Source organism: Tachysurus vachellii, chromosome 7 (assembly GCF_030014155.1).
Source record: "Tachysurus vachellii isolate PV-2020 chromosome 7, HZAU_Pvac_v1, whole genome shotgun sequence".
Classification (NCBI taxonomy): domain Eukaryota; kingdom Metazoa; phylum Chordata; class Actinopteri; order Siluriformes; family Bagridae; genus Tachysurus; species Tachysurus vachellii.
In genome coordinates, this window is record NC_083466.1 from 7,514,370 (window position 1) to 7,530,282 (window position 15,913).

The window sequence follows — 15,913 nt, forward strand, 5'->3', positions numbered from 1 at the left end:
AATTTGAGGAATATTACGTAACCCACTGGCGTCACTGTTCTCTATGGACTATATATAAATATAAGCAAAACAAATATTCAATGGTCAATTATGGCCATACAGAAAAGCATTAAATATTTATAGTGGTCAAATATGGCCATACTTATGGCCAAAAGCATTAAACAACTCGAATTAACATTGACAAGAGAAATATTGACTATTTAATCATGGATCCCCAAGGACATCTGAAGCGAAAAGTTTTCTAAATGTGCTTGCTGAGTATTAGCACCAATTCAGAGAACTCATAGTGGGTATCTTAATCGGCAAAGTTTCCAGCTAGGGAAACAGCACATAACCATAGCAACAAATTAATGAATCACATCTAATTGTATGTTCTTCTCTGTATTCTGTATAAACCACACAGCTGCACTGATCATTTGGGTAATACTGCACTCAGTTGAGTGCTTGGCAAAACAAACCGGTCAGTAGCCTCCTGAGTGTACAGTGTGTTTCTAGTATTCATTAATGGCATGTACTACATGCACATGTTGATTATTTCTGATGTGGCACTCACACTTAAAGGGTGTAACATGTCTTTGCTCACAACAAAACAAAATGTTCTACTTTGTTGTTCTAAATTTAAGATGAAAGGACAATTGATAAGGTGGTGCAGTTAGCATTGTCAAATTACAACTATAGTGATATGCATATGTTCCCTTCATGTACACTGGTTTCCTGACACCAAAAAACATGCCATAAGTGTAAATGAAAGTGTTTATGTGTGTGCATGATGCCCTGGTGTTCCATCAAGGGTGTGTACCAAGCTCTGCACACCAGTCTACATGGGTCTGTCTGCAGATTAACAGGACTGTCATACAATTACAGATGTACATTATTGCACTCTATAAATATTCACACCACAACTGATACACATTTGTTCGTATTCTTTTAGCACCAATTTATGCGTATGGTTGAGCAACTGGTTTCATATTTGTTATTGCAGTTGATTACTTTGATGGATAAGAGGATGATTAGTAGCAGTAGCATTAGGAACAATTTTGGGATGAACTACAATACCAAATGATCCCCAGGTCTGCTCTACCGACATCAGTGGCTTAGAGATCTATTTGAATTACTTGTTGCTTACTGAGCAAATCTCCAAGCTCCAGAATTTCCTGGAATGCCTTCCCAGAAAAGTTGAGCTTATCATAAGGTAGACTAAATCTGAAATGGGATGTGATGGTCACATACGGATGTGATGGCCAGATGTCCACAAATGTTCGGCTATATATTGCATTTTCTGAGACACCAACCAGCACTTACTGAAGATAGAAGGATGGACATTTTAGACAATTGAGACAATATAGAGACGTGCATACAAAGCTATAAAAAAGTATGACGCTGTAGAAGAGCTTTGGTAATGGTGTGTCATACAGTATCTGATCATCTGAAATAGCAACTATGGGAGAGTTTGTATATGCTTGGGGTTTTTAATCATATTAAAAGCCTCATAGTCTTAAATCTAAGCAGCCTGGAGAAATTTCACAGGTTACTCAAAGCGCATCTTCACTGTCTGGTTCCTCTCAATGTTTCTTCCTGAATAATAAAACACTTTTTTTTTAAACACAGAAAATACACTTTTTCCTCTGGTTTGTTCAAAAGGCATCTAAATCTCTACATCTGGAGTTCTCTAAAACCACTGTGTGATGATGTCGATTGTGAAAATTGAATTCTTAGAGCAGAAAGGAGACAATTACTTTGACCCAGTTCACGTTAACCACAACCACACTGAACCACACTGAACACAGAACTGAGGACGCCTATAGCATGAGTATTGAAATAGCATCAAGATTCTAACAGAAGTCACCTAAGTTGCTTTACAAACCAGTTCTGGAGGCTCAATATCTATTAGACTTAATAAAATTAAGATAATTTTCCATCCATGTGCAATTAGCATTGTGAGTAACCAAACGGTAAGTTTTCTGGATTTACTCTTTAAAAATGAGGCTTTTAAACATTCGAATGTACAGAAATAGAGTTGAAAAAAAAAAAAAAACATTTTTTTCAAAACAAAAGTTAAAGTAGAACAGCATGCTACATTTTACATGGACACATTCGGGCCTGGTAATGAGATTAATAATGCTGTTTTAAATCGTTTGCTCTCAGTGTTGAAAGCAATCGCTTAAAACTCTATTTTTCAGGATAATTTGATCTCCTGTGGGTAGTGCAGCTCCATAGTGATTTCACTTCAATATATGTCAGTTTGCTTTGTGTAGCAATGGCGGTAGTGAAAGATTGCTGACAGCTAAGGTAAAAAAAACAACAGTCTTTTCTTTCTCTTTACATGCCTAGCTGAATGCAGCCACAATTCTTTCAAAATTCAAGATTTTATTTCTCACATGCACAGATCATATCTACTGTCAGCAATTGAAATAAATGCATTATTCTGTATTCAACACATTAAACTCACAATGGCACAATGCAGAATGGCATATCTCAGTCACAATAGGATTGCTCATGAAGACACATGAATGCTGCTATTTGTGCACCGTCCATCAACAACTACAGAATATAGCCACATACACACAGCCAGATCTTGACTTGAACTGGTACATCGTGTCATGTTTCCAATGGCTTTATGTTCTTCGTTCATTTCCATTCTGCCTTGTTGCCACAGTTACCATCATACATGACATGCTTTCGGTTGAGAATCATGCTATCAGCCCCACGGTCCACGGGGTGCTCATTATCTTGCATTTGCTAAATCAGCAAGGCTTTTTGACTGTCTGGTTTGAAGCTGTGGAAATGTGGCTGGAATGTACCAAAAAATCTATTCAAATAAATGCTGTTTGTTATTCATTTTGCCTTCCTATATTTGGAAAGAATTTTCATGAACAAAACGCTCCAATAGGTAGAATAGAAGATGCAAAGAAATATGTATGCAAGAAAGAAAAAAAGCAGTAATAAGCCCATAATATATGAATATACACTATTATAAGATATCTTTACTCTGGGCTAGGAAACTGACATGAGGAATAGGATGAAGAATATAATCGCTACATTGCCAAGCTAAGAACATGGCATGAATGTATAAAAGCAGGTAAAGATTTTAAGCAATAAAGGTTAAAGTGAGCCAGAAGGTCAAATATTTTGAAAATGCCAAAGACTGTTTGGATCTGTATTCGGAAAGCATGTGATGGGTTGTCATATACCTTTAGTTGAATAATATGTACACGGAAACTTTAAGCACACAATTATGCATCGCATGCAGCCATCACACATCAACGAGCCTTACTCTGATCACATTATGCAAATCCTAAACTTTCATTCTATGCATTTCAATGCTACTCCTCCATCCTTGCCTTTTACTCTATGTGAAATACAACATCACTTTCAAAAACACTGTCCCTGTTACCTTACATTTTATTATGGACAGGATTGGTTTTCTCTAGAACTAAACTCCATAAAAATCCTGAACTGTTCTTATGCTATATACTATAAAAGTATACACGCATATACTGTATACATACTATATATGACTGGAATATATAGTTCTGGTGTTCTCTTTTTAACATAATTTTTATTATAATATAATATAGGGACTATTATATAGGCTATTATTATTACTATAGGCTATTATTTTATTTATAGTTAATTAATAGTTATTAATTAATCTAGCGTTCAGTTAAAGGTGCCTAATACTTTAGATTATTAGGTTTTGCACCTTGATTGATGAAATGTGAGTACTAAATGGCTAATTTGTTCTACAACCATGGGGCTTGGGGCAGTGGTGGCTCAAGTGGTTAAGGCTCTGGGTTGTTGCTCAGAGGATTAAGGTTCAATCCCCAATACTGTTAAGCAGCCACTGTTGGGCCCTTGAACAAGGCTCTTAACCCTCACTGCTCCAGGGCGCTGTATCAAGGCTGACTCTGTGCTTCCAAAATGGGTTATGTGAAGAAAGAATAAGGCTGCAGTGTATATGTGAGAGAATAAAGTCTTCTTCTTCTTCATACTGTACACGCAAACAAAAGGAATAAAGAGGTAAATTTGACACAGTACTTTGGCGCCATCATCTGTCTGACAAAGTAAAAGTGCAATTTTCTGCTTCACATTCATTATTTATATAGATAGTACTGACAATTTTATATATATATATATATATATATATATATATATATATATATATATATATATATATATATACAATGAAGTTATTTACCATCATAACACTTATAGATTGTTCAGTTCACCACAGTCTCAAGACCTTCTAACTTTCATTCATTCATTCATTCATCTTCTACCGCTTATCCGAACTACCTCGGGTCACGGGGAGCCTGTGCCTATCTCAGGCGTCATCGGGCATCAAGGCAGGATACACCCTGGACGGAGTGCCAACCCATCGCAGGGCACACACACACACTCATTCACTCACGCAATCACACACTAGGGACAATTTTCCAGAGATGCCAATCAACCTACCATGCATGTCTTTGGACCGGGGGAGGAAACCGGAGTACCCGGAGGAAACCCCCGAGGCACGGGGAGAACATGCAAACTCCACACACACAAGGTGGAGGCGGGAATCGAACCCCGACCCTGGAGGTGTGAGGCGAACGTGCTAACCACTAAGCCACCGTGCCCCCCCTTCTAACTTTATACATTATAATATATATGAAAACATTTCTTTATGAAATTGAAGCAAATGAAATCCAAAAAGGAAATTAAAATGAAGCACATGAAATCACTTGATTAGTTGGATTTTATAATGCTAAAATCCCCATAAAAATCTCCTAAAATATGTTTCTATACAGACTATTTTAGATTTGTGGTATGCGCGAAAATCTACTACTAAGTCAATACTTGATAATACCCACTTGGGATGATATTAGTGCTTGCTAATTCTAAAGCACTAGGAGCATTTCTATTTTCAAGGAAATTTCACCATTATTCCTTCAAGAACATTTCTAGTTAAGAGATACGCTTGTGCCATTTTGCATGCACAAGAATGATGAATGATGCGTAGCAACTTTAAAGACAATTTCAAAAGCTTCAGCTCACATTTCTTGAAGTAATTCATGGTGAATGTGTTTGATTATGGTCCAGAAGATGGTTTCCTTTTAGCTTCTGTTCTTAAATGCCTGTCACACTGGTGATATTTACTGGAATCCATTCTTCCATCTACCCATGGAGTATTTTCTGTGCCACTGGTCCTTCACATTCCAGAGCAAAATAGATCCAATGCCATGCTTACCAGTCGGCAAGGCCCAAGACCAAACTGACATCAGTGTCAGTCTCCAAACTATGGAACACTGCCCCATAACCTTTAGGACCATTTCCTTCCCTTATTTTAATCTTATAAACAACTTAAAACATACATTTTCCCCATAACACTTTCCTCTTTAGACCTATTCTCTTCTTATTCTGAAGGAATTCCTTTAGGAATTAGAGTGTAGTGTGGATAGATACTGTAGTGTCTGGATGGTGTCTGGATGGTGCTCTTTACACAAGCACTAATAAATGGCCACAGGTCTTGAGGAATTAGAGTGTAAGTGTGGATATACTAATATTCTTGGAAAGAACCTTGAAGCATTACTAGGGCTTTTCATGGAAGAAGTCTCACATTCAACATTCAACTGTCCTGATGCTCATGGAGAGCCAACATTCTAGCTATATTGGACATCATAAAGTATATGGTAGAAGCTAGAATACTTTAAGCTGGCAAGCGACAGGTACAAAATGTTCAAATGCAGAGTTGAGATCTTGGGGATTTTGGAGTTAATTACATTGTTTCAGCAGAATTGACCCATGATTAATGGAAACTAGTTGTAAAGTGATGTTTGCAATTTATGAGCATGGTTAAATGTTTTCCAAAGGCTTTTAACCTGTTTCTCATCTTTCCAAAGGCTCTTAAGCAGACAATAATTCAGTTAGGTTCATTTAAAATAAGAATGAAAGAGCATCATACACTCTTGCATTAGCCAGATAAAGACCTGAAACTGAGACCTGCGTTGCAAATAGTACATATATTACAGTGTCCTGATTATGTCATCTTGTCTCTGAGTATGTTAAAGTACCTCATTCTCAAAGCGTATTCTAATGGATGGAAGATTCTGAGCTAAAATATCTCAATGGCTCAGATAAGTAGCCAGGATATTATTGTACATATTTGTGTAATGAAAACATTTATATTAAATAATATTTGAATTGTTGCATCATGTTCTGGCTGCAAACATTTTGAAGGTTTGGACACATCCAGCTCATTCTGATACTGGAATATTAGGAGATTTCATCAGTAGAACAAGAAATAGGTAAGTAAATGTGCTGATGTCAATAAAATTGGAACAGTGGGAAACTGGAAAAATATAAACTGGGAGTAAGTGGTATAATAGTGTTAAGCATCAGAGACAGCAATATTGGTGGTGAATGATTTTATTCAATATCAAGACAAACACAAAGAAATACAAATCACAGTATCATTGGCAAACTTTAGGAACATGCAAAGTGTCAGGTGATTTTTCATACAGGTAATTAGAGGACGAGATTAAAAGCTAAGAGTAAGGAAACAAATGAGGGTCAATCACTGAGAGATTACTGCTCTGAACTTTGTATTCTGCTCTGCAACTTTGAATGGTTTAGTGGTGGTTTGGGATGGTGGAGAATAGGGGCAGACATGAATGCCTCTTTCAACTGTGACAGTGATTGATCTGCCATGTAATTCCATTTTAGCCTCTTTGAACCCTACTTCAACAGGGTGGCTAGTGTGCTAGCAATAGAGCTAAAACCACGAATGAAGTACACGTATAAATTGAGAATGTTGTTTATACTGTATAAGCAATGATGAATTTGCCTAGCATTATTAATTAAACACCGGAACACTAAGGGGACAGTAGAGAGCCTACATGGCATGACAATAAATCGTAGCTGTGCTGAAAAAGTTTCCCATTCATCTTTTTTTCTGAAACCTAACATTTTCTCTCTCTTTCTCAAGCTATACTGTACATGCTACTCCTAAGCTCCCAGAGTTCCCGACCGCATCTGCTATCTGGACCTACCTGATCTATCCAGTTGCCCTAATTCTGTTTAAAATCTTATCACTTGAAAATGCTCACTGCTGAAGATTATGCCCCAGGTTGACTAACTGGAGATAGATGGGATTGCTGAAGATAGAACAACTTGGAGACCATGGCGGTGTTTTGAGATGCTGTCACCACAGTCGGTCTTTCTCTTGGGTATCCATAACAAAACAAATCTTTCTCATTCAGTTTTGCATACTAACATATTTTTCATTCCAGGGTTGGTGAGGAACACCTTTGTGATTAATTGGATTACTAACTGTATTCCAACAATTGGGGGATCTTTGGTCTGTGATGTTCATCAAGCTTATATGGATATCATGATTAGGTGTTTTTATACTTTTGGCTATGCAGTGTATGCAACATGTGTCTCTGTAAAAACAATAAAAGTGTAGGGAGCTAATTACATATCATTGATTTGAGGATGTTCACAATGGAGGTGTTGAATTTGTCAAAGCTTTACGTTACCTCAGAACGTTCAGATACCCTACAACAGATTATTATAATATAAAACTGGGCCATCTGTGTACAGAAGATGGTGCAACACCACTTCCTGTGTGAACAACAATAGTGTTTAAAAAACGTATCTAAAAAGATGAGCTAACACAACACAAAGATTTTCTTCTCTAACTTCAATTATTGATATTTACGGATAAATTGCAATAATTATCTAGACAGCTGTGTCCCAATGTGGTAAAATAAACGGGGAAAAGACTATCAAGAAATATGCAATGACATTTAGTATCAAGTACGCTCATCGACCTCTGAAAAAGTTCTGATAATCGTTTTTATCTTTACATATTCAGTCCTGTTATTTCCAAATAAATTTAAATTTGTCTGTCGATATCTGAGATATATATAGATATCTGTCAATATCTGAGCACATTATGGGGTTGATATACATGGAGAGAGCAGGATATACCAGCCTTGATATTCCCATCAGCACTGGAAAGAAGAACACACCCATGGATTGTCAGGTTCCTCAGAAAGCAAAAATGAAAAACTTTGCTTTACGTAAACACGTTTTGCCTCTATCAGATACACATTTACTGATTATAATACAGAGATATCTAACTGTTTGTTCCACTTTAATTCTGCATACATCTGGGATATCAGAGTGATGAACTGTCATATCAATTTTGCCCTGATTAACAGATCAGAGCTAAGAGGCATCTGAGGAACAGTTTATTTAATTAAGCGCCTCTACTATACTAGGGACCTTCATTTTATGCTTCAGGAAGATATTGAAACAGTATGAATTGTATTTAGATGCCTTTAATATTTGCATAACAAATGCACTGTGTAAAAATTATGAAGCTTTGCAAAGAACAGAAACAAAAACAAATATAGCTGCAAGTAGCGATACCGGGGTCAAGCCGATCAGATGCGATCCTAACATGTCGCTGATGAACCATACCAAGTTTCGTAGCGATATGGCATTGCATTCGTAAAATACTGAACTTAAAGCGAAAATTCAAAGTGGCCGACACACAAAATGGCCCAAAATCGTTTGACTCAGCATGCCTCAAGGAGTCTAATAACTCCTCCTTCATGATTTTAGACTCAAGTTTGCAGTAGTTATAAGCGAAAATAGCTGTTTTTAAAATCACGTGGCCACTAGGTGGCGCTGTCACGAAACGTTGCATGCTAATAATAAGAAAACTAACGATAACAATAGGTGTCTACGCCCCTAAGTGTGTGTGATAAGTGTGTGTGATAAGTGTGTGTGTGTGTAAGTGTGAGTGTGTGTGTAAGTGTGAGTGTGTGTGTAAGTGTGTGTGTAAGTGTGAGTGTGTGTAAGTGTGAGTGTGTGTGTAAGTGTGAGTGTACAGTATGTGTAAGTGCGTGTGTGTGTGAGTGTGTGTGAGTGTGTGTCTGTGTGTGTGTGTGAGGGTTTGAGCTAGACACACGAAAGTTGCTATAGTAACTTCTAAGACTGGCCTCTACATGTGTGCCAAATTACAAAACTTCCCTATGTAGCCCGTTCTATGGGCTGCCATTGACTTCAATGGCGGAAGAGGAATAATAATAATAATAATAATAATAATAATAATAATAATAATAATAATAATAATAATAATAATAATAATAATGAGAAGAAGAAGAAGAAGAAGAAGAAGAAGAAGAAGAAGAAGACTAACGATAACAATAGGTGTCTACGCCCCTTCGGGGCTTGACCCCTAAAAAAGGGATAAAAAAAAGGGACAACCTTGCCTGATTAGACAAGAGTATATTACTAGTGATGTCTTTATACAGGGTGTGTACAGTTAACTCACATCTCAATAATAAACAATAACAAAGCATTTTAAACATGTGCAATAACAGACACTTTGAAAAATGTGCACTATTACCTATGTGAATGTCTTCAGTGTAACCACTACTCTTTTTATACATTTTGGTTTTTGTATATACTGTATATTATATTATGTCTTTATTCTTTTTATATATTTGTTGCTGCTGTAACAGAGAAATTTCCCCCATTGTGGGACGGAATAAAGGAATATCTTATCTCATGTCTTATCTTATCACAATGCATGAGACTTAGACACAGTGTGAAGATGAATCACGTGCTGAAGCGGTGCACGTCACGTGATCAGCTGATCTAAGCTTCCTCTCTCTGGATGGCTGCAGGATTTTCAAGCTCCTCTGGTTCAACTCTAGTAAAGCAGCCGCTTCGTTCTTTTATACTTTAATCCAAAAGCTTTCCTAGGCTGTAGATTTATCCGTAGACGTAGCTTTAGGTAGCAACACTGGCGCTTTTGCTTGAGTGGATGATGAACGGCCACGCAATTCTCTACACCGGGGTCACTTTGGCCTTCTGGAGCACCATCCTCATCGTCGGTAGGTTCCTGTGCACTATTATCATTTTATTAGTCCTTCTGTATCCTCACACCATCCTAGATCATCTCTGGTGAAAAGCGTGAAGACGTTTGTTCGTAGGATTTCTTGTCAGGATGTGTTTCATTTTGGCTCGTTCACTCACACACGGTTAGCATATTAGGCTAATATCATAACTAGCCTGTATTATAGCTAGTCAGCTGTCACACCGCGTCTGTGGGACTTCTTCATCTAGATAAATGGATATATTGCTAAATAAACAGTGTTAAAGATCACCGTCGGCTGTAATCTGTACTTTAAAGAGCTCTAACTCGGTGTTTACTTCCTGTGTTGTTAACTAGCATGTAGCCGAAGTGCTAGTTAGCATCGGATAGTTAGCATCGGCCTTAACGTTAGTGTTTACATTTGTTTAATAGTACGTGCTTGTTCTCTGTTTGCGAAATCTCAATGTTTGGACCAAGACACGGTTGTAAATGTGTACAAGATGATTTTTTTGGACGGGTTTTTATCGCAACAAGAAGTCACGATATTTCTAAATGTTCATTTCCGAATGCTTTTAGCTTTTACAGTAAATGGAAGCAAACATATAGACACTCATTCACACCTAAATAGCAATATGAAGCATCCAGTCCACGTACTTGCACGTAGTTTATGGGAGAAACTCCAGGAACATTCACAGATACAATGCACAGGATCAAGGGCCTGAGAACAGGATCAAACCTGGGGCTCTAGCTGTGAAGACATCTAGTGCTTTCAGATCTGTTCCCCTTTTCAAAATATCAATGTTTTGCATGGTGTTTGTACAGAAAATACAAAAGTTATACTTGAGACTACACAGAGTTCTCACTACAGATTCTCTCCTTGGTTAAACTTTAGGTGTTTGTGGGTTTTTTTTGTTTTGTTTTTTGTACATTTACAATTTTAATCATTCATTCATATCACTTAAGTCTTTCGAGTCTTTGTAACTCAGGCTGAAAGAGGAAGCAGCACTTGTCATGTGAGTGTGAGTTATCACACACATCCTCAATGGAGCGCACGCTGTCATGGGCCTCTTTTTTAGTTGTAAAAAAAAACCTTTATTACATTTTTAACAGAGTTGAATTCCAAACTTCATATCTGCTACTTCATGCAGAAAGATGTCTCAATGAAATTCTGTTTTCTTAAGATCCTGTTGTGTCTAATCTCTGTTTCATATTTCTTGTCAGGAATCTGCTATACAATCTTTGACCTTGGATTCAGGTTTGATGTGGCATGGTGAGTGCTGAGACTAATTATTAAATTGTAGGAATTTTCATGAGGATCATTTTGTACTGCTCTGCTCTCAATGTTGACCTCTAATCATATGAATATCCTTTATGTCATTAGTTTGTTTAAGTTTGACTTAAACTTTAGTTTGACTTTATGTCTCTCGTTGTATGTTTGGATTCGTGTATTATTTAATCTCTCTTATCTTTGTTAAAATAACAGGTTTTTAACTGAGACGTCCCCATATATGTGGGCCAACCTCGGAATTGGCCTGGCTATCTCACTGTCTGTGGTTGGAGCAGCTTGGTAAGAGCTCAATCTATTTCCTCTTTTCTCCTTCTTTCACAAGAGAACAGCTCACGGTGGAGGCAGGGGAAATTTTATCATGTGGAAAAAGCTGAAATGCCTAAATGTGTCCTAATGTCTGAAAGCATTTTAGCAAAAGTTATGTTCATGTGCCAAATATCTGTTGTTACGGGTGAAAAAATGAAATGAGGTAAAGTTCATATGCAGTCCTGAACCTAGCATTAGTTTTCTTATAAAATTGCTCTGCAGATTTATTTACATTTTCACTCATTTGTCAAGGTCCCATTTTGCGTTCTTTAGTAAAAACCAAAAAGTGAGAGAGAGATCTGTCTGTCATCTTATATATTGTGTATTTAGTAGGGGAGTTAGTGCTCTCCTCCAAGTGTGTTTTATATGATCTGTAGTGGATGATGGCTATATATTGATATCGTGATGTTTCTCGTTTGAGATAAAACTGTTTTTCCCCTTTAATCTTATTTGTTGATGCAGCTGATTTGATTTTTTTTTCTTCCGTTTTGGTTTTTTAAAATTGTAAAATGTTTATCACATTTTTTTAACTCTGCTTTTAATTTTAATTGAATATTATAAATGATATACATTTTATACAGTATGTAAACTTCTCAATTCTGCAGGGGAATTTATATCACTGGCTCCAGCATCATTGGAGGAGGTGTCAAGGCCCCAAGAATTAAGACCAAAAACCTTGTCAGGTTTGTTCTGTATGCATTTAGTCTTTTTTTTTATTTTTAGTTTATTCATTTCATGTGAATATTGTTAACGTTTTATATGGTCCTTGCTGTGTAGTATAATCTTTTGTGAAGCTGTTGCCATTTATGGGATCATCATGGCAATCGTCATAAGTAACATGGCAGAGGTGAGTATTTTCATAAAAGTTGTGTTTTGTAAATACTTTGTGTGTGTGTGTGTATTTATATAAATGTATGTATGTATCTCCTTCTGTACTCTAGAATTTCACTGGCACAACTCCGGAGACAATTGGATCAAGAAACTACCATGCAGGTATGAAACAGCACAAATAAAAGGAGCTTTATATTACTCAACAATAAAATATAAAATTTTGGTTCTGTGAAAGTTAGTTAATCCATTTTATGCCATATTTCCAGGCTACTCCATGTTCGGAGCAGGTCTCACTGTTGGCTTTTCCAATCTCTTTTGCGGCATCTGCGTGGGCATCGTGGGCAGTGGGGCTGCTTTGGCTGATGCCCAGAACGCCAGCCTCTTTGTTAAGATTCTCATTGTGGAAATCTTTGGCAGTGCCATTGGGCTGTTTGGAGTCATTGTAGCCATCTTGCAGGTGGGTAGTTCTTTCCACTTATTGTACCATCATGAGCGAGAATTATTTCCACAGAGAAAAGGAATCACAGTATATACTGAGTAGGTGTAAAGATAATGATGCTGTAGGCAACATTGTGATAATGACCTCCAGGAAGAGGACAGGAAGGTGTCTGAAAGAGTTTTTTTCCCCCCAGTCCCTACTTCTGTTATTTGAGTTTGGGATGTGATATGGTGTTAGGAAACTGAGCTGCTCATAGGATCAGCAGAAGGCTGTTTAGGTGAACGAACACAAGAGGGAGCTGTTTATAGCAAACAATGTCAGTCATGGCTGCGAAAAGAAATGAATAATAATCCACAAAGTCTCACTCTCTAACATACGGTTGGTTTGCACCACTCAGTTGTATTGCATGAGGAGTCTACAAGCTACCAGTAATGTTTGTCTGGATGTTAGTGGATGAATTTACAGTGGGTTAAACGTATACAAAAATGTGCTTTTGTGCTATACACCTATACACGTCAAAGCTAATACAGAATTTTCTATCAGTTGCATTTTGTTTTGTCTTAAAGTACAGTTTCTAAATTGAATCCTCCCACCAGTTACTTTCTTGAATATGAATATTGTCTCTCTTTTTTTTCCCCTCCCCAGACATCAAAAGTAAAAATGGGAGACTAGAGAAACCGATCTGTCTGCAAGACAAACAACAAAGAAGTCCGACGCTGTGTTGGATACGCAGCCCGACTATGTAAATACATAGTAAATTATTTAAATGTAATTTCTTTCTGTTTCTTTCACCCGGTGTCTGTTTTTAACCATTGTTTACCAGAGAGTAAAACATTCGCACCACTTCGTCTTAAAGAAATGCATGTTTAAGTCAAACGCAGGTCTTTAAGACATGTCTCACACCAATGAACCTCAGAAGAAGAGGAAATCTCTTCAGCAGGTGTGATGTCGGCCCTATCGTTGAAGTATAAGATGTACGAGAGTTGTATCGAATCCTTGAGGTTATTTTATTTGAAATGTATGAATACATGTGTAAAATATATATATATAGTTAGAAGATTCTGTAGAGTAGAATCCCATCATGCGAAGACTGGACTGTAGTCACTCCTTCGGACGTCTGAACTCCATGAAAGATTCCGCGGTACTTTGGTGCAAGTTTTCAACTTTTCTAGGGCTGTGTAGCTTGCTGTGATTTGCTGTTCTGTAAAACACAAAAAAGTGAAATAATGATATTTGTATGCAGTATGGTTGTCTGAAGTGTTGTTATTCCATGGTATGGAGATGCGTTTAAGTCAGATCTATTGTAAATTCTCTAACCAGGACAATTCTGGATACTGAATATTGTTCCTTCTTGTGTGTGTGCTGTGTTTGTTCATCTGCAATGCCATTTATAGACGAGGAGACAGCTAACCTATCGTTATTCCCAGTTCATTTGATATTAATAGTGTTTGTATTTGCATTTGCACCGGGACACACTTCAGTTCTGATGAATGACATGATGTATTAATCAAATGTTTATAAGAGTATCTTAAAAATTCTATGTGCATTCTGATCATTCCATCTTTAGGGTTTTCCCACACCTTCTGTTTTTGTTTACTGAAGTAAGATGCACAGGAAACTGTAAGAAGTTCATTCATAAAATGTCTCAGCCTGCTTAGCTCTGGGATTGGTGTCACTGCAAAGGATTTGTGTTGCAGTCGTTTAGCTTCAGACGGCCTTTAGAGAGTTACAGCTCCTGATTGTACTTTTTGTTTTCTTTTTCTCCCCACCACCCCCCCACCCCCACCCCCCCTTGTAGTAATGTATGTGTCGTCCCGGGACAAGCGATATAAAGCACTTAGTTGAATTTTAGCTTCTAAGGAATGACTTAAACATTTCAATAAAGTCACTGCTCCGAGACACAAATTTTTTATCTTTAGTAAAATTCTTTTACAAAAAAACCACTGATGCTTTATTATTTAATGTATACACATTTATTTTTAAGCATTCCAGTAATTTAACTTGACAGTACTCTGAGTTCACTGAAGGTAAACAAGGCCCTATTAGCAACTTGCTAATGCGGCTCGGCCACATTTATGCCTGTCTGTAATTCTTGATTCTGACTCCACCGCACATCCAGTGATTGTGTTTATGTTCCTGTGGTGATTCATTGTTTTGAAATGTAAAAGTGGATGCTGTTGACGTTCATAAATGGTCCTTGAACAAATAAATTCATCAAACCTGTCCTGATGTCCGACTTTTGCTTATGTGTCTGTCTTTTCTAAACCATTTCTCTTATGTATCGTCTATCATGTCAACAAGCTCTAATCTCAAGGCTCTAAACTTATTGATAAGTGTAGAAGTGCTATAATTTATTTCTGTGTATCCTACAAGTCCGAAGACTTTTTTTGATAGTCTGAAGAATAGAACTGACGTGCACCAAAGCTTGTTTGTCTAAAACTGCTAAAAACAAGCCGCTAGACAGCATGCTGAATGAAAATTACAAGGCTAATCAAAATATTCACTTAAATTCTAGCCTTTCGTATAAACCAAGTATGATGGTTGATGGTTTCATTCTATTAGGCTATTAAACTAATATAAAGTTTATCAAGTGATTTAACTGTTATTCAGCCAGTTACATGACTGTCATCTTAAAATCTTCAATTAACATTCTACTAAATAATCACTAGATGGCAGCAGAGTGTATGTAGGTGGAGGGGGCGACCTCCAGCTTTTAAATACCTCACTATTAGGATGTTGTGTGTAAAGCTAATAGCTAAACATGTCTGGGAAGTTATAGTTAAACTGACTTCCCACGCTGGTTTGTTTTAGATAATCTGAAGAAATTAGTGTTAAGTCTGTAATGAACCCAGGTTCCACATGAGCTCCTGGTTGCTTAATTCCCCTTGACTACAAACGGTTGTAGAAAGGACATTATTTACATTGACATTATTTCCTGTCCAGTGTCACTGAAATGAGGATGAGGTTCCCTTCTGAGTCTGGTTCCTCTCAAGGTTTTTTCCTCATGTCATCTCAGGGAGTTTTTCCTTGCCGCCTTTACCTCAGACTTGCTCATTAGGGATAAATATGAACTTAATTCTAAACAAAGCCAATACTCTATCTGATAGCAGCTATAAAATACAGTATATAACCTTCTACATTATTCTTCGCCTCCCCAGATAGCAAATTGATGTTG

General features: G+C 37.2%; 1 protein-coding gene across 1 annotated transcript; it reads left to right on the forward strand.

Annotated features, from left to right (window-relative positions):
- Window positions 1–9,634: 9,634 nt before the first annotated feature.
- Window positions 9,635–14,961, forward strand: atp6v0b (ATPase H+ transporting V0 subunit b). Its single transcript, XM_060873982.1, has 8 exons — window positions 9,635–9,893; window positions 11,096–11,144; window positions 11,358–11,441; window positions 12,074–12,151; window positions 12,246–12,315; window positions 12,410–12,461; window positions 12,566–12,756; window positions 13,384–14,961. Exons 1-8 carry the CDS (start codon window positions 9,824–9,826, stop codon window positions 13,408–13,410), a joined length of 621 nt encoding a protein of 206 aa, XP_060729965.1. The 5' UTR covers window positions 9,635–9,823; the 3' UTR covers window positions 13,411–14,961.
- The last annotated feature ends 952 nt before the right edge of the window (window positions 14,962–15,913 follow it).

What these genes read in the sequence shown, in the direction of transcription:
- atp6v0b (XM_060873982.1), top strand. Translation starts at nt 9,824, where the DNA reads ATGATGAACGGCCACGCAATTCTCTACACCGGGGTCACTTTGGCCTTC. An exon ending in TCTGTGGTTGGAGCAGCTTG is followed by an intron (nt 11,442 to 12,073) that starts GTAAGAGCTCAA and finishes TCAATTCTGCAG; the next exon opens with GGGAATTTATATCACTGGCT. An exon ending in TCATAAGTAACATGGCAGAG is followed by an intron (nt 12,316 to 12,409) that starts GTGAGTATTTTC and finishes TCTGTACTCTAG; the next exon opens with AATTTCACTGGCACAACTCC.